At 41.1% G+C, this 24,604-nt stretch overlaps 1 protein-coding gene across 13 annotated transcripts in view; it reads left to right on the forward strand.

The window, feature by feature from the left end:
* Window positions 1-24,279, forward strand: part of ptprsa (protein tyrosine phosphatase receptor type Sa) — a 233,913-nt gene extending 209,634 nt beyond the window's left edge. For all 13 annotated transcript variants that reach the window (XM_055018735.1, XM_055018732.1, XM_055018752.1 and 10 more), the window contains 10 exons: window positions 1,107-1,282; window positions 3,890-4,009; window positions 6,994-7,148; window positions 8,035-8,320; window positions 12,120-12,298; window positions 12,463-12,589; window positions 12,702-12,827; window positions 18,586-18,740; window positions 21,424-21,559; window positions 21,796-24,279. In XM_055018735.1, the coding sequence (XP_054874710.1) occupies window positions 1,107-1,282; window positions 3,890-4,009; window positions 6,994-7,148; window positions 8,035-8,320; window positions 12,120-12,298; window positions 12,463-12,589; window positions 12,702-12,827; window positions 18,586-18,740; window positions 21,424-21,559; window positions 21,796-21,864 (1,529 nt within the window). In that variant the 3' untranslated portion in view covers window positions 21,865-24,279. The remainder of the gene's footprint in view (window positions 1-1,106; window positions 1,283-3,889; window positions 4,010-6,993; window positions 7,149-8,034; window positions 8,321-12,119; window positions 12,299-12,462; window positions 12,590-12,701; window positions 12,828-18,585; window positions 18,741-21,423; window positions 21,560-21,795) is intronic.
* Window positions 24,280-24,604: the final 325 nt, after the last annotated feature.

Below are 24,604 nucleotides of genomic sequence, written 5' to 3' on the forward strand. Positions count from 1 at the left end.
ATCTCCTCTCTTAAATTAGCCTAGTGGAGTGCTTCATTGTTTGTCACTTGAGTGAGGAGACATCAGTCAAAGAGACGTGACTCTCCTGCATAGATGCTGTCACACTGGAGTCTCTCTCCAAATGGGGGGATTGTAGGAGATGGTTAAATGAAGATGGGTGATGTTCTGTCTTATCACTGTCAGATGCTCAGTGTTAGACATCTTCTAATGACAAGATTATCTTGTTAGCACTTTCAACATTTTGTCTTAAACCTTTTTTCTCCAGCAGCTATTGATTGTGCACTAAGCTCAAAGACACCTTCACTTTTTAGTTACACGTAATCAGTGGATGCAGGACTTAGCTGTGGGCTTACAAGTGCTATATACACATCCGTCCACAAAGCAATGCACAGGGGCTCCTTATGGCTAGATTTAGTGGGACCTGTGTGTAGCAGAGCATGGTGGCAGGCTGAGAGGGATGGTAGCTAGATCTACCTCCCGGCTGTGGTGTCTGAGTGGCTGATTTACTCTTCAAGCACCTCCAACTGTGGTGGTGGTAAATCAGCTTTAGGCCTCTACACCATATCTATAGAAACCCAGACAGAACCACAGAGGTAGAAAAATGAAAATGTTGTGACAGTGAGACCGTTGCTGCAATTGAATCTGTTCGAATGGAAAGCTGTGGGGGGGGTTTTCTTCCTCCCGTCAGCTCTACAGCAGCAGAGGGAATTTAGGGACATTCAGTCTTGTAGTATGCACTAAATTATTGGTATCAAACAACAACTAAGATCTGCTCAGCAAGAATAACACCTAGAATATGTCCCAAAAGCTGACACGGTCTGCTGTAACTTGTCACTTCTGTCTGGACAAAATTTTGACTCGTTTCAGCCAATTTTCCTGTCTAGAATCGTCACATTTACACAGACACCTTTTATTGGCTGGGAAACGGTGTCCATGTGTGTGAAAACTGGAAATTATTGAGGCAGATGGCACGAAACAAAAGGGTGCAACTAACCAGTAAAGCAAAAAGTCCAATAAATTAAAGAAGTAGATTGAAAGAGGAAAAGACATCAAAAGTGAGGTGTTTTGTCTTTTAATCTCCTTTTTCTTTGTCTGTCTGTATGTAGGTATAACAGGTAGCGACTACATCAATGCTAACTACATTGATGGCTACAGGAAGCAGAATGCCTACATCGCCACCCAGGGTCCCTTACCAGAGACATTTGGGGACTTCTGGAGGATGGTGTGGGAGCAAAGAGCAGCCACTGTTGTCATGATGACCAGGCTGGAAGAAAAGTCACGGGTAAGTCTGTCTCTGCTTTGCGTAGACCTCTTTTTAAACCTCCATCCAAGTGACACACCTTACACACCTCTTTAAAAATGCTTTTCCTCAAATATACCTCAAAATCAAATCAAGTTCAACAAGTGATTCCTGAAAATGGCAGAATTTTATAATGATTTCCCAGTGACACACCTGAACTCCATTGGTAGGTAATCATTTTCTTGTGATGGATTTCTTCCACAGAACTGTAGAAATGTAAATGGTTTGGTTAAAGCAGCAGGGGAGGCCAATGAAGCAGCATTAACTCAAAGACATTGTACCTGTGCACATCTGAAAGTTAGACTGTACGTCCACTGGGAATATCTTCACAGACTTACAGGCTCCCCCCCTCCTCTTTATTTGCAGTGGGAATGACAAGCTGTTGCACGGCCTCTACTGTGATGAGAGCGCAGCAAGTTGTTGCACTTAGACTGCTCAGTACAGGAAGCTAAAATTAAATTTTATGCAACAGAGTGATATAGACTCTTTGCAATACCTGTGACCAATGCCGTCTACAACCTTCTGTCGATAGTGCAAGCTAGAGGAAAACTTGCCATGAGTGTACAGTGTTTTACTTTAAGGATGGTGAAATAAAGTGTGAGGGTGTTTTTATTTTTCCTGAAATACATTTAATTCAAGTGGGTAGAAGGACATGTATCCTTTCAAAGTGTTTGCAAAGGGTTTACTCTGGTGTCCTTGAGATGGAAAGGAGGACTTTCCATTGTTCAGAACAGTCCAGCTTTTTTGAATTGTGGCTGTGATGTTCATACTTTCTTTTTAGCCAACACATGGACATAAAAAACTGAAAAAGGTCAAAGTAAAATATTGCACTTTTTACCTCACTATATTTAATAATATGAATATAACATGACATTGACGTATAATGTGTCATCATTGTATAAAATATCATTGATTAAAACTCCTAGCTGTATGCAGAGCAGGTAAAATTAGCTACCTTCTGCTAACACATTTAAGCTTTAGTGATAATAATAAATACCCGCTGCATAGTGAGTCCTTTTTATTTTGGTGCTTTAAGTGGATTTTGCCACTGATAAGCTTTTACGTATGATTCCGAATGCAGGACTTTTACTTTCCATTGAGCATTTTACCAGGTTGGACAGATACTTTAACTCAAGCAAAGGACCTGAACACTTCTTCCATCACTGCCTCAGGATGAATCTGCTGCGATGATTTTCTGTTCCGCCGAGGAGTGGACTTGTCTAAATGTCAAAAAGCCAACCGCGATGTTTCATCCTGTCAGCTTTCACCTGTGTCAACATCAGGCTCACTCACCCCAGGTGTCTCCACTCATTTTCCCTCCCTCTGTCTGTCTTCAATTGTTTACCTATCCTCCATCCTGACATGCGCATTCCACTCCTGTCAAACGTGATCAGGATTAGTGGGCGGTAGAACTTGAGTGTCAGCTTGAGCAGGAAATGGGAGAGAAAGCTGGAGAGCGTCTCACTCACTAGCTGTCACATCCGATCAGATGCCGGCTGCTGCATCACACCCCATTTTGAATAAATCTTTATTAGGTGGGCTGAAGAGGGTGCTGGAGGAAGAAGGTATCGTGTTTTCAGATATACTGGAAACCCACTGGACAAGAAAGTGCTTAGAAGCTCACAGTCACAGGAAGGAATCTGTCCAGGACTGGTTCTGAAACGCATTTTACTCTTTCTTAAATTTAATTAGAGCGCTGGTTTTCTATGACAATTTGAAGTGGCATTTCAGGAATGTGTGTTTTATATTATTGGCGAATGCTTTGTTGTAGGATTAAGGTGAGGATGCGAGCAGGATTTGTGTGATGTTGGTGAACTTAAGCTATAAGACTGGAGGTGCTGTAACAGTCACATCTGTGTGTGTTGTGTTGTTCCTCTGATGTGAATCAGAGTGAAGCCACCCTGGTGTTTCTGTCAACACCACCTGTTGTTTTAATCTACAGGAGGCCTTGCTTTATGAGTGGTGCATGAGCGAACATATTTATGTCAAAGGAAACATACTTTTTCTGTATTTTCCCATGCATGTGTTTGATGTTGTTCATTACTGGAGATGCTGCTGTTTCATAGAAAGTGTCATATTGCAGTTAGTCTAACTCACTGGAGGTAGATTATGGGTATACGTAAGCCTGCCATTGCTACATTTTTCAAGGCCTTATCTCGTTCCACTATCTGCATGTTACTGTTTTCAAATCATATTCACTACAGGAAACAATAACCTCCTGTGAGCAGCACCCTACCACACTGAAAATTTGAAGTTGTGCAGAGGGTTTGGATCATTTTGCAATGCAGCCATGCTAGTTTTTCAGTGAATCAATCATTTTAATGACAATATACACCTCCCTCCTCGCATGCAGATGTGCCACCAAAATAATTCCCCCATCACTGTTTTGAAGGGACAAAGTTGCAGCATTCCTGGCTCAGCTCTGTCCAATATGATTCAATTGGTTTTGAAGAAAAATACAAATAATCTACAGCATTTTTCCCCTGTAACAGAATAGTAATGCAGTGCAGTCAGACCATTGCTGCAGGACTATATCGCAGCTAATGCATCTGTCATTTCATCTTGCCTCTCTTTCTCTGACTGTTCCAGATTAAGTGTGACCAGTACTGGCCCAGTCGTGGCACAGAAACCTACGGAATGACCCAAGTGACCCTGTTGGACACCATTGAATTGGCCACTTTCTGTGTTCGCACTTTTTCCTTGCACAAGGTAAGACGATTTCTCTCTCTCCCTCCACGCATGTGCCACTGTCTTTACGTTCCCTTTGCTCAAGCAATGCTTGAACAAACAAACCAACAAGGACATATTATTCAATGTCTGCCCAGTAAACAGTGAGCCAATTCAAAGTGCGCACCTTGGAAAATAAAGACACAAAGCTTGCGCAAGCAACAAAAATAATGGTATAAACCGTTGTGCTGTTTTTCCGTTTGATGCTAAGGTATGTACAAGTATAACCCTTTGTCTCCATTGTCCTTCCAGTCCACCCCATTTACCTTGTTCAGCTCGCGCTATCCTCAATAGATCATCTGTTTATGTGCATCTGCCAAATTGGAGCACTTAGGTAAAGTGAGCAGAAGAGAAACTCAATATACATAATTGGCAGACTGCTCTCATGCTTCTGTATGTGCTCACACACCCGCACACACACACAAATTCAGACACTGGAACACAGCAGCAGATACGCAGTGCCTCCACACAGATGAACACATTGTCAAGATGAAGCTTCTGCACATACAAGCTCACATACACAATCATATCATGAAGATACACACCTTGCATGCATAAATATGATGCTGCCACACTGAGATACACACCCACAGAACACATGAATGTGGCCTTAAATGCAGACACTCGCACATGAGCAGAGAAAAAAGACACAAAATGGTACCTACAGGCCCGCATGGTAATGCAAAGAGAAGTGTTGTAATAGGAGCTGTTTGGAAAGCATAGAGGAGAACCTGCCACTGGAAGGATTAGACATTTCCAGAGTTTTTCTCTTCACCAGATAGCATCACGCTAAAGTCACCGTTGACTTTTTAGCCAGATTGTCAGTGGAACAATGAGTGCTGAAGCAAACCAGTGACGGTAAAGATAACAAGATATCATCAGCCACGGTGCTTTAAAGCTTCCTGGTTGACATTCAGGGCCATTTACATTCTGCCACTCTCAGCCCCTATCAAACCCACCGATACGGTTTCTTTTTCTATCTGTCCTTTCCCCCTCCTCCTTTACACTAAAGCCATTGCTGTGATTCCTCACTGAGCTGCTTTTACTTTGTTGGATTTGTGTGAAGTATAAGGTAGCAGAGGCTGGCAGTAGACACACACACACACACACACACACATCTTCAAACCCAGTACATCTACAAAGCAGGTGCTGTGGTAGCTATATATATATGTCTGTGTGTCCTACAGTGATGCAGAATTGTGTCTGCAGATAAATCCTTAACAACAGCAAAAGAAACTGGAAAAAAGTAAATAATACAGCAGCCAAACACCAGTCATATCTGTGCTGTTTGCCTCAACTGCAGAAACAGGGAATGTCCGAAAAAGAAAAAAATAACTAGGTCAGTTTGCTTTTAATTACCACACTCATTTATTCATTTATTCAGCAAGGAAGAAAAAAAATCCCTCTGTCAGGGAAGCAGAAGCGTTGCACTGAAATGCAAACAGTACCTCCATTAGAGGATCTTCTGAGAGGAAAGAGAGGAGAGGAGGGCAGAAAGATGCAAGGGAATTTTTTTTCTTTCTTGTTATTCTCAAAAAACCTTTCTCTGGATCCCAGCTTGTAGTTTTGAAGCTTCAACAGTTGAATTTAAGGCAGGAGCTGACAGACAGATACGTAATGTGGGTGTTTGCTGCATGCGTCTGTTGATGTCTCAACAACAAAATGAGGAAACATCAATATCAGCACCGCAGTACTGTTTGGAATGGAAAATATTCCAGCTATTACTGTATGTTGAGCCCATCTGATCAGCCATATTTGTTTGAAAGTGTTTCCTAAAGGCACATTTTAACCTAATTAGAAAAAATCTATTTTGAATATGAAACACTCAGCCTTCAAAGGCTGCTTGTTTTAGTGTTTTTCTTCTGAGAGCAAAGCAGCAGTGATCAGTTTTGATTTAGCTAAAGTTTTCGCAGTGAGGAGAAAATCTACGTGAATGATCCAAACATTGATATTTAATCAAAATGTGGTCACATGCACTTTTTTATCCTAATGCTTTAAACTTGATACCAGGCAAAAAAAAAACAAAAACAAAACATAGACACACAAAGGGCCAGAGAACATGTAAACTTCCAACCAGAAGCTATTCAGAATCAGTCTTTCTATTTGAGAAATGTTTAGGCTCAAACTGAGCTTTGTTTCGGGGCCAAAGCATTTGTCCTGTACAGGCCTGAAAATTTGGGCTGAGTCAGACTACCCCACTCAATGGTTTAAGCACATTCTGTGCAGGCAGATGGCATCCAGTAGATTAGGTCATTTGAAGGCAAGTGGTAATAGCTATAGAGTAAATTAAAGCACTAATTAAACAACACCTAAAATTTATTCAACAGTGCACCGTGTCTGTACCAGCTATTTTGTGAAAGCGGCACAGTTACTCGGACACCGTTTTGGTTTACTTCCAGAGGACAAAGGGGGGACTGGAGCTCTCCGATTAATTTACAGCCTTTAATTGTGCAAACAGACAAGTGTTTGGGCACTACTGTGTCTTCATCAGAGTCAAAGACATGGAGCAAACAGATGTAATCAGCCTTAACTAGGGACATAATTGTCATCAGAGGTTTGGTTGAGCTGGGTTTAAAATCTACTGGAATGGTAAGTCCAAGGATCGGTGTCTAAATGCCAAACACCATGTTAGAAATGAAGGAACGCAGACCTGTCTTACAGGGCTAAAAGTACAGAAAGTACTAAAACCAATATGTAAGTGTGAAAAATTAGTAGAAACAAAATCACTTCCTCATTAATGCCAGAGGGCTCCACTGTGTTCAAAGTGCAAATCCAACATGCCTCTGTATGGAGCACTGAGTTGATATCACCTTCTCTAGCATTGGGGAAGGTTTTTGTTGTCCTAAAGCTGAGAAGCACTTGATTCAGCTGCAAGCAGATCCCTGTTTTTATTAAGACTAGCTGGTCAGTCGGTCCAAGCAGAGATCTCGATTTCAACCACTTCATCCTGTCTCTGTTCTCTGCAGAATGGTTCGAGTGAGAAGCGGGAGGTTCGTCAGTTCCAGTTCACGGCGTGGCCTGACCACGGTGTACCAGAGTACCCCACCCCTTTCCTGGCCTTCCTCCGTAGGGTGAAGACTTGTAACCCGCCTGATGCTGGACCCATCATTGCTCACTGCAGGTCCGTTTGTAATATTATGTTGTTGTGGTTGATTGAAATACCCTCTATTTGCATTGAAATCAAAAATAGCCTGTTTTGAAGCTGAAGATATACCCAAATGAGAACATTTTGTGCTTTAGGAGAACTTAGGAGTAACCCCTGCTTTTGTGAGCTGAGGACAAAAATGAAGCCAAATCAAACACGCAATGACACATGGATGCCTGTTTTATTCAAGCCAGTATTATATTATATTGCTATACATCCATGAGCAAACAGAAAGGCAGAGCTCCTCCCTTTGTATGTGCTATTATACATTACATAACACACATTACACAAATGCTCTCTTTTGCACGTGACCTCTATCTTTTCTTTTCTCTGATGGTCACATCATCCTTCTCTTTAAGGCGTCCCTTTTTTCCTGATGCCATTCTCTCCACTTTCTTCTTTTTTTCTCTTTCTGTCAAAAGCCTCACATTAATCCCTTCCCATCTTTCCTGCTTCTCACTTTTTGCTCCTTAGCTCTTCTTCCTTTTACAAGCAGTATTTCTCAAATGGCTTATTCAAATTGAAACCTTTCTTTATTTTTCAAGATAAGAAGACTTTGGTGACTTCCGACAGAAGACTTCAGTTTATCTGTCATTTTTCATCATTTCTATATTCCCTCTCTTGCTACCACAATATCTATTTCCTCTCCTGCTCAATTATTTAACCTGCAACATCACAACAGACTTTGCTGGGCATAGTGTATATAATTGGATAGAGTTGAATAGTTTAGGAGTCAGAAAAGCATATGTAACAAAAAATGTGACAATTTCTTAAACTCAGAAGGTAAGACAATAGAAAATACAATGAGGGAGAACATCTGTCTAATAACAAACCTCTTGTTCTCATTGCTTTTCTACTTCAGCGCGGGTGTGGGCAGGACAGGCTGCTTTATTGTCATCGACGCCATGCTTGAGCGTATCAAGCACGAGAAGACGGTCGATATTTACGGCCATGTGACACTGATGCGCTCCCAGCGGAACTACATGGTGCAGACGGAGGACCAGTACAGCTTCATTCATGATGCGCTCCTCGAGGCGGTGGCCTGTGGAAACACTGAGGTGGCCGCGAGGAGCCTGTATTCCTACATCCAGAAGCTGGCGCAGGTGGAGAGCGGCGAGCATGTCACCGGCATGGAGCTAGAGTTTAAGGTACATGAACTTTAACTACTGCTGGGGTCTGGCATAGAAATTGTTCAATAGTTTTTCTCTGGGAAAAAGAGCTGTCCTGAATCCAAGACAGCAGCAAGCAACATGTAAGCATGTTAAAACCATGCGTGTATTAACGTTCCACTCTGTGGTCCTCATCATGACTCAATAATGAAGACAGCACTGCTATGTTTTTCTGTCACCAAGTTTTAAAGCCACTGTTAGCCTTTTAAATGAGCTTCGCTGCCAGCTTTATCGTCTCAGAAGTTATTTTGGATGCAAATCCAGTTCCTTTTGCCTTTCATTTTTATTTTTCTTTGCTCTTCATCATTATTTGCAGTTTGCGTAATTATTGGTTGCAGTCACTGCTGTGTGTTTTGTGATCACACGTTTCTTTGCATTTTGATATTCCAACAACACTCACAGTGGTCCTATACTCTGGCAAGAAACTGAAAAACTAAACAAAGAGACAAAAAATGGATGGTTACTGTGTCTGGCTGGGAGAACTGAAGAATAGCATTAGAGCGAAGATGCAGTTTACAGCAAATCCTTATACAATAACCCTGAAAAACTGAATTTAAAGGAAGACAAAAGACAGGTTGGATGTCTCATTCAGCTTTTTGCTCATAAAGGCATAATGGCAACACAGAATGAACACTTTAAGTGTAAAGAATTCAGCATTTGAGGTAAAGATTATTCTCTTTCAATCCCAGGTAAATAGAAAATAAGTGAAACCTCCCTTATTTACATGGCTGCTATTTGTTTAAAGAGGCTGTCCAGGCAATAGGATCCCAGATGGTCTTGGAAGCAAATCTCCTTTACTTTTTTGAGTCTCACTTCAGTAATTTAATTACTGACATACACACTAGGTACATTTACATTTTTATGTTTTTTTTCTTTCCAAATCCAGAGAATGGAAATGTTTAAGCCCTTCACTGTTTGGCCACTGTGTTCATTTTTGAGGATTTGGGATAATATACTTAAGCAAAGACATTTGGGTTTCATCTAGCAGGCGCAAGACAAAGGATTTTTCAATGAAGGCAGCATGGATTTGAGTTCAAGAAAGAGAGAGTGGAGTGTATGCTTTTTTGGAGAAATTCATGACAAAGCAGCACGTGAAGATAGACAGCCGGGCTTATAGATCTCCAGTAAGGATCTTAACAATCATCAACTTCTAAACGCACCTCAGCTTCGACTCTCCAGTCAGTATCTGCTGACCTTGAATAGCACACACCCTCATTCTCAAATCATCCGTCATCGTCCCATCGCCATTCATCAACACGGCCCCCCTGCCAAGCAACAATAATAATGCTGGTGTGTTTTAACCTTTTTTTTTTAAACTCCCTGGCGCACAACAGTGATGGAATCTCCATCGCCATTTGTAACAGGGATAATGCTGAGTTGGCGTCAGGAGTCGAACTGGGATTAATAACGTCCATGCTATAGTCGGGATGGAGGAGGGAGGTGTGTGTGTGTGTGTGTGTGTGTGTGTGTGTGTGTGTGTGTGTGTGTGTGTGTGTGTGTGTGTGTGTGTGTGTGTGTGTGTGTGTGTGTGTGTGTGTGTGTGTGTGTGTGTGTTTGTGTGTGATGAGGGGCGGGGGAGCTAAGTAATTAATACTTGATGATGATAAATGGATGTGGATGGCAGGGCAGGCAGAGGGAGGAACGTTTGGCTAATGAACAAAGGGACGACTGTATGCTAACTTGGCACTAAGGAAGTGATTTGACAGAATACTGCTCTATAGGGATGGGCGGGAGGGCGCTGTCATTCTCAGGTGGAATACAGCGTCATGCAGCTTTAGGCCGTAACTGCCGGGACTCAGGAGGACAAATCCAGAAGAAGGACTCACCATGAAGGGCTTTCTTGCATGTGTGCATGAAATGCAAATATATTCGGGGACAGATTTCTGCATGTAACCTGCTTACGGAAAGTATTTGGCACCATCAATGAGTTACATCACAAAGGAACAAAAAAAGTTTCATTTCAAATTAAATAGCAGAATTAAATAGCGGAAACTCTCGGGAGTTTTTAATGGGATCTAAATGTAAAAACAAGAAGATAAATTCTCTTTTGTTTTAAATGAAGATGATGTACTTAAAAGATAATGATTTCTGGGGCAACTGAATTCATCATGTAATATATCTTAAATCTAACAAAATTAGACTGTTTGATTATAGATTTGTTATGAAAATTCCCAGATCTTATATCTGCTGTTTTTGTTCTGAACACGCACCTTTGTTATGCTCAGTTTTAGATCACTGCACAACTCTTTTTCTAAGCCCCAGCCTCAGATATATATCAGTTTATAATTATCTCTGCTGTGGTCGAACATTCCTAATGCATGCAGTGCATCATCCAGCTGACCACATGCAGTATACTGGACTATAAATGCGGAGGTGCTGGCAAGCCTGAGCAGACATACCCGAGGTGTGTCTCTGCCCTGTTGGATGGCAAGTTGCCAGCTTTGGCTCCATTTCCTGCACTTTCTGTGCTGTTCGGTGGTGTAGCCGAGGGCCTCTTCAGCACTGCCAGGCCACCTCGAGCCTTTCCAGGTGCCTTTGTGAAACACAGATCAAAAGGAGGGTAGTAGCAAAGGATGAGGGCAAAGGAAAAGGAGGAGGAAAACACTGAATAGACTTCACTGACGCTGGAGATACTGGTGCTATAGGGGAACTAGAGGAGAATATTGTCGAATGATAAAGAGGAAATCAAAAGTCAGATCCAATTCGGACAAAGATTTAAGGAAAAACATTTTCACTTTTTATATTTTTTGCAACCACGGCGTGACAAGGAGTCAAGGAAATAAATCCGCATTCCCGCCTACTATTTTCAATGAGATCAGTTGCAGCTCATCTCTTGCTCTTTTTCTTAAGGTGCTTTCAGTGCACCGAGGTTTTCTCTGTCTGCAAGGGGCCTTAAACAGTATGACAGGGGTGTCTCCTATTTGCAGGCTAACAAGCAAGCACACAAACACGCATGCTTCCTTGAGACATCGAAGCCAAACACAGGCGATCATAGCTGACCCACAAACTCTCACTGAGGTCCTCATGACGATGATGATGTAGCAGTGCAGCTTTTCGTTTTGATCATCATGCAGTGTGTGTGTGTGTGTGTGTTTGTTTGTCTTTCTGAACATCCCTGTGTGCGTCTATGTTTTATACACACACACCACACTGCCATTATCAAAGGCGCTAGTGACCCACTTTTGGGCGAGTTCTCTCTTTTCGTACAGACTTGATCCAGAGGCTTGTTAGTCTGGGTGTGTGGCGTATTTTCCATCGCTGCATCTGACCCCGCAGGACCTCACAAGTTGCAAACAGGGATAAAGTTTTTGAATCGCTTGCCGATAAATATGTTCTTGATAAACAATGTCCCTTTGAAGCTGTGCCATCATCCGTAAAGCATGGGTGAAAGATCAGATTAGATTGGGTCTGCTTTATTACTTTGCCATTGATATTCTCCACTTTTTATCTGTCTTGCACCTGTCTTCTTACCCGCCCCTCCCCTTCCTCCTTCACTCCCCTTTTATCATCCTCTCCTGCTCTTCCTCCCTCTCTTCTCATCTCGCGTCTCTTCTTTCCGTTTTGTAACTACCATGGCTTTTTCCAATTTCTTTCCTCTTCCCCTTGCCACAATACTTTCTTTTCATCTTCTTTTCACCTACTTTCTCCTCCTCCCTATCATTCATTCCATGCTTTCTGAATGTCATCTTTTTGTACTGCTTTTTTTTCTTACCCCACACTCCTACAATGCCATTCTTCTTTCTGACTATAAAAGTATTCTTCCATCTTTCCTCACCAGCGTTTGGCCAATTCCAAAGCCCACACGTCGCGCTTCATCAGTGCCAACCTTCCCTGCAACAAGTTCAAAAATCGGCTGGTCAATATCATGCCCTACGAGACCACGCGCGTCTGCCTGCAGCCAATCAGAGGCCTGGAAGGATCTGACTACATCAATGCCAGCTTCATCGATGGATACAGGTAGGTAGAGGGTTGAGACAGTGGAAAACATGTCATCATGAGGCATGTGAGTGTGTGAGGTAATGATTGTTCCCAGAATTTGCATCAGTGGTGTTCGAAATGGTCTTAATTAATTCTACAAGTCAAACATCAATGGTTTTCACGTGCTTTTATTGTATAAACAGGCAACAGAAGGCCTACATCGCCACACAGGGCCCTCTGGCAGAGACTACAGAAGACTTCTGGAGAATGCTCTGGGAGAACAACTCAACTATTGTAGTCATGTTGACCAAACTTAGAGAAATGGGACGGGTAGGATTTTGATTTATATTATTTTGTTAACGTTTACTGATTGAGAATAGAATAAAATAGAATTTAAAAAAAAAAAAAATTGAGAATTTTGTCAACCCCTTTGTTCTAACAGGAAAAGTGCCATCAGTATTGGCCAGCAGAGCGCTCCGCCAGGTATCAGTACTTTGTGGTGGATCCCATGGCAGAGTATAACATGCCTCAGTACATCCTCCGAGAGTTCAAGGTCACGGATGCCAGGGTAAGACATAGCTGTGGGAGTTTGGTGATGTGGGTGGGTTGGATAAGTTTCAAGATGTGAAAGAGTACAATATTTTGGGGAGTTAATCTGTCAAAATTGAAAAAAAAAGGCAAACAAAAAAAGTAAATACACACAAGTACCTCACACAATTTTTGTACCCTCTTTTATGCTGTATGTGAATGTTTCTGCGTATATCACTGGGAAACTTTCATCAGAGACATTGTTTTTGGCAAAATACAGTTCAGTGACTTGTTGTTGATAGCTTGTCAAAAAACAATTATATTCTCATCATAGCTTAAATTAAGTTTGTATTAAATTGCTGTCAGCAGTCTTAAATATAAATAGATATTAGACTGCCATCAACTGTTTCTTTTCAATCAAAGCACCCTTTTCAGAGGTTCTTTATATGCCACTATTACAATTTTTCTCAATTGATAAGACACTGTTCCTGAAAAATAGCACACAATTCCCTGCACACTATTTTTTTTATTTGAACACAGTTCACAAAGCACTGCAAACTTGTGTCAAAAGCACACTTTATTGTCAAAATCTGAACTTTGTTTTCAAAATTAAGACACACGAAGCAAAACTAGGACACTGCACTGCTAAATAAAAAACATTCTTCTCTCAATGTTTTCACATGAAGTGTAAAAAAATGATACAGTCCTCAAAAATGACAACTTAAACACAAATGCATCCTATAAATGAATCAGAGGGGGCCATTGCAGTGCCTGACTGTACATTATAAAATAAAAATAATGTTAGACAAAAAATACAGAACTGTATTGTACACAGTACAGTATGCAAATATTTACACCACGTCTGCATCAGTTCTTTCAGCCTGGTCAGACCACAGGACCTCATCAACATCACAAGCTGTGTTTTCTCTGGAAAGACAGATCTAGTGTGTCTGATCTAGCCCTGACATGCATCAACAGAAACATCACCAAATGCCAAGACCACTGATTGCAAGAGATTTTCCTGAATGTATGGCTGCTGCTCATATACCTTCCACCTCCATGCAGAGAAGAATTCTTCTATAGGATTCAGAAAGGGAGAATATGGCGGCAGAAAAACCACAATAACTTGAGGGTTCATATTGAAACATTCCCAAATCAATAGTCCTCTATGAAAACTAACATTGTCCCAGATGTATTCATGTGTATCATCTGAATCCAACTGAAAAACTCTCTGGAACAAATGCACACAAAACAGAGAAAAAGTCAGTCATGTACACTTTCTGTAATTTTACTAGCACTTGTGAAGCAGAATTAGACATTAGATTTTTTTTTAGTTAGGTGAAAGATGCAAAGAGTATTGTTGTCCATTGTAAAAATTTGGTTTCAACTGCAAAATGTACAAAATCTAGTTTCAAAACATCTGATCAGGTGACACAACTGCAATGTGCAAGCTGTCCAAAAAAACTGAAAAAGAAAAGCCTGTACTGCCAGCGTTGTACGTGCTGCGGCGAGACAACACAAACTGGATTTCAGTGCAGTCTGTTGGAGAGTCATTAAGTGGAAAAGACCGGAAGAATCTCGTCGCTGGGTTTAGCGTAAAGGAGCTTTACCAATTTCCACAGGTGGCTCGTCCTCATTCTGACCAATTATAGAGAAAATACCCACAAAGAGCGATGTCAAACAGACGCAGAGAAAGGTGTTTGCTGGCTTCAGAGAGAATATGCAGTGACGGAATTTAATTTGAAGGCCACACTTGGAGAGGGTGACTTTATTTTCACCACAGCTGACAACTGGAGAGCTAGCAGTCCACTCAGTGAACATCAGTTTTATGAAATATACATTGATTTAAGAATTTACTTAACTAATTACTTTGGATACCAAACAATATGTGGAACTGGAACTTATCCAACACTGGTAGTTAGATGAATTTTCACACAGAGCAAGACATCTTAATGACGTTATTGATCATAGTTCATGGCCAAATTGACTTTTCTCGCCTTGAACTGTTGAAAACCTGCTCTACCGTGCTGTAGTTATCTCTTTACCTCAGGGTTTGTTTTTGCTCCAATTAGGTCGGACAGTTTGACGCAGCAACAGCAAAAATGTAGCAGAAAAATGAAAATGCTTCCTCTCAGCCAAACATGCTGACATATTCAATAATTTCCCAGGTGGTGCTGTGGCTAGTTAGCAGTCTTCCTGTTGATGTCTAAAATTTCATACATAATTTCCCCTCATGCACATATATTCTTGTATACAAACAGAAACAGCATCCACGATGAGATTGCCGCAGAAATCAGACATGAATTCTGGTTAACAGCATGCACACACAGGGGCTCACTTTCTGCCTCATACCTTGCTGTGTTTATTTGTGTCAGTGACTCACAAGGACACAGAATCATCCAGACACACCAACACATACGTTAATCACATATGCATGTATATAGATATGATCACTGTAACACACATACAAACACATTGTCCTGAGGGTTGGTCAATGTTGACTTCTTTTCAGAGGATTCTCAAAGGGGACGGAATCATCAAAGCACACAATGATAGCAAAGGGACAAAGCTTATCATCGCAGTTAAGAAAACAAAGCAGAGAGATGGAGGAGATGATAGTTCAGTGTACAGTATATACTTTGTGTGTCTATGTAGGTTTGTGCAGGTTCCAGTTCTCAGTGTTACAGACTGTGTAGGCATGTAAAAGCGTTTGTAAAGTGGATTTAACCCCGCATGCCATAGATTAGATATACGTGTTTTGGTATATGTATGACTAAGGGTGTGCGTCTGTGTTTCTGTGTGTTCGTGTGTATGTCGCATGCCTTAGCGCAGTAATAGCATAGACTCCACGCCTCAACACTCACATCTAGCGAGCCAGTCACGTATTTAATCACACAATTTGACACGCCGCGTGGGCCCTCAGGTTGTGTGTTAAATTTTCCTCCCCTTTTTTTTTCTTCTCTCTTTCTTTGGCTTGCTTGGTTTATTGTGTTGTTGTCTTTGCCCCTCTTTCATTTTTAATCCCCCTGCTGAGGCTAAATGTTTTTGAGATGAAAAACAAAGGCAACCAAAGAAAGAAAACATGCAATGCATCATAAAACAGGGGAAGAGACATGAGATGTTGTACAGAGAGATTCGGTATATGGAGCTTAACTTATTAGAATCCAAATCACTGCATTTGTCAAGTACAAGAAATGTACAGGAGAATACATCCTGGCGGTGCAGAAATGTATCAAGAGCTAACATAGCTTTGCAGCATATACTGGTACATGAGGAAAACTAGGATTCAATGGACAGATTATGTATATCCTTTGACATACAGTAGCTGTGCAAATTGTAGCTCACAGTCACCAGCTGCATTTAGCCTGCTTGCACTAGAGGGGGATGGTTAGCTGGTGGCAAAAATCAGAATGATTGAATAAGAATGTAGGCCAGCCGCCATCCAACCACAGACGTCCTCCACAATGTTTATAGATCCTCAGGTAATTCTGCTCAATATGATTTTTATCATTCATGACATGAAGTTTCATTCAGGCATTAGCTGCTTGCCATTAGACATAATAGCGTCCATAATTGTAGCCACTTAAGGCCTTTTCAGATCTACACTGCTTTCCATTAATCAGACGACAACTGAATGCATCGCTTTCATGTCTGAATGAGCATCCTGGTCACTCTTCCATAAAAGTCGCAATGGCAATCTTTGTAGGTCGAACCTTGTAACACTCTGTATCATTTTCAACATGGCTCAAGTCTTAACCGCATGCTATTGCATTTAGAAAAAGGCTTTTCCTCATTTCAACACCAGTATTGATCCCAAAACATCACATAAAGCAAGAAAAAGACCGTTTGCTGCCCAAATCATAAAACACCTTTCTCTTTCACCTTGCAGTGCAAAATTTTACATCTATTACAAGGTGAAATTTCCATAAAAATGCAGCTTCACTGCGGTGAAACAGAACAGGCCAGACTGATGAGACTCTCCGATGATGAATGTAATTTGAGTTTTGACAAAACATTGCAAGAGCTAAAATGGAATTTGTTGCTTCCAGCTGTTTGTGGAAGTCTTTCCTCTGAGTTTATTAAATAGCTGCAACATCAGACAGCAGCAGGATCCATATGAGTGTCTCCAAAGGAAGAGAGCTGCATGCATCTACGCACATGGAACAATAGCACTAACTTCAATAATAACTCATTATTACAAATTGTCCTCGATTTCAAAATGGGATTGATCAGAATCACACAGTGAGTCAAAGTGTTTGCTTTTCCTCACATCAGACAGGTAAGCCGTCACAGTTTATTAGCTGCAGTTACATCATTTGTTACATCACAGAATTAGATTTAGTCTTTAGTTATTCTTGCATAAATGTGCAATATGCATTAATTGTTTTACTGTCCAATCTTCCACTTGTGGAAGTTATTGTGCGAGGACTGTTTCTCGCTCCATCACTGAGGTGGCTATGTCTAATTGAAGCCATGAGGGGTATTGACACAAAAGTGACCTCTGTCTGAATGACAGTATGGCATCACTTTACCAAACTGATGAAGCCAGCAATATTATGTATCTCATGTCTGAAAAGGGCTTTACATACATATTGATTATTGTCTTTCTGACTTTTTGTCAATAGACAACCAAAAATGCAGTTTCATTACAATCTATGTACTTAAACAGAATCCAGCTGATAATTTGTTTCCCAATAAATTTTCAGACATAAACATTTGTCTTTTTCAGAGAAGGTTCACACTCTTGCTTATTACATTGATTCTGTAACACAATTTACACAAATCCCCTCTAAACACATTTTAGACTGTAAAATTTTCTCACAAGCTGCAACCAGGATTTCAGAAAGACAAAAATCATTTTAGTTTGCTTACCAACTGAATATGCAACCAATTGTGCCTTTTTTGTGTGAACAAATAGAAGGAGAATGTGTGAGTGTGAGACACGATGTTTAAACTGTTGTGCAGAGAAGTGAGAAACAACTGGAGAAAAGAACACCTGGTTGTCTTAATTACCGGTGGCATGAAGCGGAGAGCTTGTCTGTGCCAAAAAATGCTTGTCTCTGCTAACTTTCTTGTGAAATTTGTTATCCCCGAAGACAACTTGAAAAGAACTTTCCTTACAAGGACACGAGTATCGACTGTTCACTCTCTGACTAGATAATCAGCTCTCTCAAAATAAAGCGCATCACTTTGCTCGTCCTAGTGTAATGCCACCGTATTGTAAAATTGTGTTTAAATGTGTTTGCATAGCAAGCAATTGTGATTGTCTCAGAACAAGATTATAAGAATCGATATGAGATTAAGTTGTTCAGATTGACTTTTTTTTTCTAGCATGCATGTCAGTGTGTCAGGGTTTTTGTTTCTAATCTTCATTGTCCAATCCCACCTCCTGCTCCATTAGTCATTTGTTCTCTCTCCTTACCTCCCTCACTCCACTCATCCATCAGGTCATGTTATTGATTGCATTGCAGGATTATCCTATTCAATGTGGTGTCTGAGAGAAGACGCTTGTCATGGCAGATACACTATTGATTAGCTTTAACTAGGACCTACTTGTGACACACACACACGCACGCACAAAGACAGTAGGGGAGAAAATAGAAACAATGGGCTGGAGAGATGTGTAACTGCAGATTCGGTCCAGCTAGAAGCATGCAAAGACTGTAGTTTGGTTGTTGTGGGATTGTAACCTCGATCTCTGGCAGTAATGATGCTTTTCACAATGTAATTGTTTAAAAAATGTGGCTGAAATTGTCTTTCTTATTCTCCCAGTCACTTCCTTTTCTCTGTATTTGCAGGACGGTCAGTCTAGGACAGTAAGGCAGTTCCAGTTTACTGATTGGCCGGAGCAAGGTGTGCCCAAATCTGGGGAGGGGTTCATTGATTTCATTGGCCAGGTGCATAAAACCAAGGAGCAGTTTGGACAGGATGGACCGATCTCTGTCCACTGCAGGTAAGGTGTCTAAATGTCATGTGGCACATTTTTTTTCCTTTAGGCTACTGCATTAAAGATCAAAATGTGTATTTTCAAAAGGTTGTATATGTAACAAGGGGGTTTGGGTTTTTGGGGTTTAGGTTTTCCTGTAACAAGGGGGAACAGTATGCTCTCTTTCCTGGCCCTGCAGCTTATTTTTAAGGTGGTTATTGTTTTGCAGCAGAGCTCTGCCACAGTTACACCTCTAACAGCATCATCAGATATGATCCCACCTCTCCTGTTTGCCGCCGCTTTATACTACCTCTGCACCTCCATAGGTTCCACTCCTCCATAATTGATAAGGCTCAGATGTGGCTTGGTATTTCCAAAGAGGACACTCATGAATTTACAGCCTTTTTTGTTGTTGCTCTAATGACCGTTCCATCACCTCAGGCGTAGCTTCCAAGGTAACTCTCATGATTAACTCGACATGCTGGAAGCAGGTGGAAACTGCGACATGGTCGTGATCATCACCAAGTCTCAGACTGTTCATATCCAGCGGCAGACCTTGAGCAGGATCCATGTGAATGACTTTCTGTAGCCAGACAATGGGCGTCTTTCATGTGTCAGGTTTTGTATGCGAAAGAAGGAATGCTAGAAATTCCTCCAGCAAAGACACCTACCTGTATGTGATCTCTAAAACACGTCTCCATGGTTTGATTGGCCTTCACAAAAGGCTCTAATTATGCAACTGTTCTTTTGGATGGGACAGCGTTAACAAAGGTGTTACTGCGCTGAATAATTCCCTCGCTGTCTCATAAAAATATTTGACTTTTGGAACAGAGTCGCTGTCGCTTTTTTCTCCACATTTCTATCGCACAGGCACCATGACATCATCAAACATAACATCATCTCCCCTGTATTAAAAAGCAGTGATGTCACCAGCCATCAAGTGGCCCTCTGGGAGTTGTAATATGTGTCAGGGAAGCTCCAATAAGACTGAATTATTCTACCCTCCTATGAAGCCATTATTTGCGAGTGAGAGTGCCGACGTAAAGTGAAAGCCTCGGTTATTGCAGGACCAGAGTAATGGATGAAATGTCCCACAGCCTATTAAAGCTGACTGCAGGAGTCACATGACCATTTCTGTTTTCAGCAGCGCAGTGTGAGGATCCTTGACACATCTCAGTGAACATGGTTTGCTTTTAGAGGAGCATAAGAGGATTAATGCCTCAAAGCAGCCAACCTGTAGTAAATTATTAAAGTTTGCTGCTGTTTATCAGGCTACAGGTTGGTGTCACAAGGCAGATATCTAATTCTGGAAAGACATTTCTCTTGAGAAGTAGATATTGGCTGGTTGCTTTATTGTCACCTCCTGCTCCTCCTCATCTTCATCCTCCTCCTCCTTCGGGTTTTGTCATCTCCGAGAAGAGAGCTTATGCCTTCCCTTTCTCTTACTTTCGTCTTCTGTCACCGGCCTTCGCCGTCTGTCATCCGCCTGTCTGTTTCCTAATCCTCGCTCTCTCTTTCCTCTTTATCCATCCATTCTCCTGGACCTCTTCTCTTACTCCCTCCGCTCTCACCCTCTTTTCTTCTTCTCTCCCCCCCCTCACTTCCTCAGCCTCTATCTAATAGACCCACATGCTCTTTATTAATTGCCTGATTACTTCCTGTGAATGGGGACACCAAATCCTCTCAGTCTGCAGTGGCTCTGCAAGCCTTCAGATTTGGAGAGTCGATCTTCGTGGAGAGAAAAAGAGAGGGAGAGAGGCTGAGATAAAATGAAAGAGAGAGAGAGGGGAGCTCTGAGTGAGTTTAAGAGCCCATGTGACAGGCTGTGACTGACTCTCAAGAAGAGGCTTTGGGTGGGCTGAGAGATACTGCAGGGTGGTAGTGAGTGGTGGGGTATGTGGTTAGAATAGAGTGTTATCATTTCATTATTTTTTTCATATGATACATGTCATCTGTTGTCCTAACTCCACCTTTGTCCTCCAACAGACGCGCACGCACTTGTCAGTATATTCAAACATGAGCCCAAAGTGTCTGCTAGCCACCATCACTTTCACTCTTCATTCAGCAGAATAGCATCAGCGGCTGGAAGAAGCCCAAATAAATCTGTTGTCATATCAATTATTGTTCCATTGGTGAAGTGGAAGTCATTTCACAGCAAAGCAGCTTAGAGAGGCAGCTCTCAAGCATTTCAGGATCTGAGTTAAGACTCAGACTGTATTTCTGGAGAGCAGCAGCGGCAGGCAGAGTTTTTTCCCCACACGGGAGGTGGGGCTTAATAAGACAAAATGTTTGCTTGGTTGTTTGTTTGTGTGATTTGGAGTATGTCTGTGTGTCCTTGAGGGCTCATTTTGTGTTAGGAGTGAATGTGGGCACACATGTAAGTGGATTGGCAAGGTTCTCACATGCAAATTGCCACCTTGTCATCACTATTGTTGTGTTACCCTGCAGCAGAATTTCTAGCAATCGAGTTTGCTGCTTTCAAGGAGCCAGAGCTGCCAGTGTGCAAAGTTTGTTCATGGCATGCATTTAGAGGAAGTTTAAGACTGAAATAATTTGGCATATCTTCCAGTAATGTGGATCATGAGTTGCAGTACAAAACATATAAGAAATATTCTGTTTACAAATATAGATTTGCTATTCCCTCGTCATGTGTGCACAAGACATATCTGTTGTATCTTTAGTTATTGACTTTGTGCTTGTGCATTTGTAGTGCTGGTGTGGGCAGGACCGGAGTCTTCATCACCCTCAGCATCGTTCTGGAAAGAATGCGTTACGAAGGTGTGGTTGATATCTTCCAGACAGTGAAGATGCTGCGGACACAGAGGCCAGCAATGGTCCAGACTGAGGTCAGAGACACACAAAAACTCACACTTCTCCTTTTTTTTGATGACTTGTAGCAGTGCAACAACTTAATTTCCTCTGTATACTGTGTATTTTAGATGCCAAGTATCAGATCTGTAAAATTGTCTCGCATATATTGCAATTTATTTTAGTTTATCTCACAATATGATAGCTAGCTCCTTAAAATGCAGATTTTTCTGATGCAATATTGCATGTTTGTGTTTGTGTTCCTTCCACGCAGGATGAGTACCAATTCTGCTACCACGCAGCTCTGGAGTACTTAGGAAGCTTTGATCACTATGCAACGTAAAAAGCCATCTCTTCCCCCCAGAATCCTGTTGCCCCCCCTCTCCACCTCAACAGTCTCCTGAGCCATAGAAACTTTGAAATTTGAAATGAAGACAGCAGACGACCATATCACCACTGCTAATTCAGACACGCCGAACAGGATCTTGTAGATTTTTTTCGAAGACAACGCCCAAACCAACCAGTTTAGAGAGAAAAAAAAAAATCCAATTCGTCACGAGCGAATAGAAGAAAATTGCCCATCATTTCAAGAAGAAGAAAATCCTCAGCAGGGGAGGAACCAGAAGCTGTGGCTCAAGCTGTGGGGCGGGTATCGATCAAAGTGTCAGACTGCTTACCTTACCTCAAGTGTTTCAATGTGGAGGACACTGTAAACATTCGTGGACATTTCTCAAAAATATCTTCGTGAAACAACAGTAACAAGCAACAGATAATGAAGGAAAAAGGAAATCAAAAATCAACGAGAAGCAGATGGATGTAGCCAAGACTGGGTGACTTTCTTGTTTTTTGGTATGCCTGGGTGTAAAAAGGGTTCAAATTATTTCTATCGACACCTTTTGTGAGTGATATCCAGAGAAATGTCCAAATTGTGGTTGCCTGTGTACACAAAAATGTCTTTTTTTTCCCAAAGTCTGGTCATTCAAACAAGACAAGACAAAAAGAAAAAAAAAATGAGACAGAATAGCACGAGAATATTCACATTTGGCATTAAGTAAACCTTTTTACACTGTTCCACTAGTAATATGCATAATTTGTGTGAAAAAAAAACCTCAATTACAAAAGTATGCATCACATAGCTGCCTGTTCTCGAGCGCTAAGAGCTTAGAGAAGGCGTTTCCAGTGGTCGTCCGAAAGAAAGCAGCAACGCATATCTTAAAATTGGTTGATTTTATGAATTGTGAACTTTATGTACAATCCTAAGCCAGGTAACCACAGTGAAGAACTACAGTGTATTTACAGCGAAAAGTGCCCCAAGACACTCGACTCCGCAGTCACCAGATAAATCAAGGGGGGAAGGAACATCGCCTGTTGCAAGAAGCTTCAGCTGGGACGTCTTGCGGATGGCGAAAGTGCGAGAAATGGCGGCCGCGTCCCGTGATATTTTACAATCACTCCTCTCTTTGTAACCATTGCACCATGGGGCTGCGGTATTAACATCCACCGTTCTGAACAAGAGATGAATCTGGTCGGCGAGAAGCTTTGGAACAAGTGAAACAACCAAACAAGGAGGGCCTCAGTGGTGGGGCTTTCTTTGTGTACAGTGACCAACGCTCATCATCATTGTTTAGAACTTTTTTGTCTTATGAGGAATTATCTTTTTTTTTTTCTGTCAAAAAAAACCAAACATGCTGCTTATCTCATGTATGCTGTACGTGTGACTCTTGAGGGAGAGGAAAGTGATGGATTAAAGATGCCAGCTCTGCTCACTCTTCGCGCCCCGGCTGGGCATGACTGAAAGCGCATCCACATGACGACATCGTCCACCACTCCTGTTTTTTTTTTTTCTTTCCATCCCTCCTCTGTAATCATCTATATCATTGTATAAGACTCAAGAGTGGCAAAGGCCTGTTTGCAATTGCGAATCTGTACATTAACGTGGTTGAAAAATTGGCCTTTTAGTTCCACTGTCTGTGTGTTTGGTAACAGGTGGATAAACCAAGTAGACGCTTTGGTATTTGCCCTCCGTTTTATAGATGATGTCTCTGTGGGTGATACAGCCAGACCAAGCAGCCGTGTTGGATCTTGATGCCATGACATGTTAAAGGAATCCTTCAGTGCGAGTTACTGGCACATCCCCAAGACAAAACATCAAAAGAAAGCTTGAAACAGATGCCCCTAAAACAACTGCAGGTTGACGCACTAATGTATTCATGTCTAATCAAGAGGAAAAGAAAAAAACGAAGCTTTTGAAATCACCAGGTTTTCATTTGGAGATCAGCGCTTTGGCACAAGACGAGCGTTTACGGATTCTGTGAATGGTTTCCGGTGGGTGTGCACAAAAACCAGAGCGATGGACAGAACTGTGTGTAATCTTTTCTTATTTCCAAAAAAGCCTTATTGTTATTGTAACATTATGAAAAACATTAATGTTGTATTATGACGACTTATTTTACATTACATAGTTGACTTTTTATTTTGTTTTTGGTTTAGTTTTTTAACAGAGATGTATCACATTTTTTAAAATTAGCAGGAAAAGAGAAATGCTTATCTGTTCATATTATGTTAAAAGACATTCTATTTTTTCACTGTAGAAATGTTCAGTATAACATGTCTGTGTGGATGTGTGCATATATGTGTATATATATATACCTATATATAAATATATACTGCACACTCACACATGCATATATATTTAAATGCAGAATATGAAGATATATCCAAACACTTAGAATGAATTAAAATTTTCTCCTCACCATCATTTTATTTCACCTGTCAGCTTTCATATTTGAAAACATGATGGATTTTCATTATTTTCTTTGTTGTTTGTGTGATTTTATATATATATATATATATATATATATATATATATATATATATATATATATATATATATATATATATATATATATATATATATATAAAAATAAATCTTACAGACCTTTTGTGTTTCTTAAGGAAAGCTGAGGGGACGTGAGGTCCTCTGCCTCCACTCACCAATGTTGAAATTCTACCCCAGGGTAGAACCTGTGCTGACGAGGAGATACCATTTTTAAACCTTGTTGAGATTTACTTTATTACCATTA

This window comes from Amphiprion ocellaris, chromosome 2, assembly GCF_022539595.1.
Source record: "Amphiprion ocellaris isolate individual 3 ecotype Okinawa chromosome 2, ASM2253959v1, whole genome shotgun sequence".
Taxonomy (NCBI): domain Eukaryota; kingdom Metazoa; phylum Chordata; class Actinopteri; family Pomacentridae; genus Amphiprion; species Amphiprion ocellaris.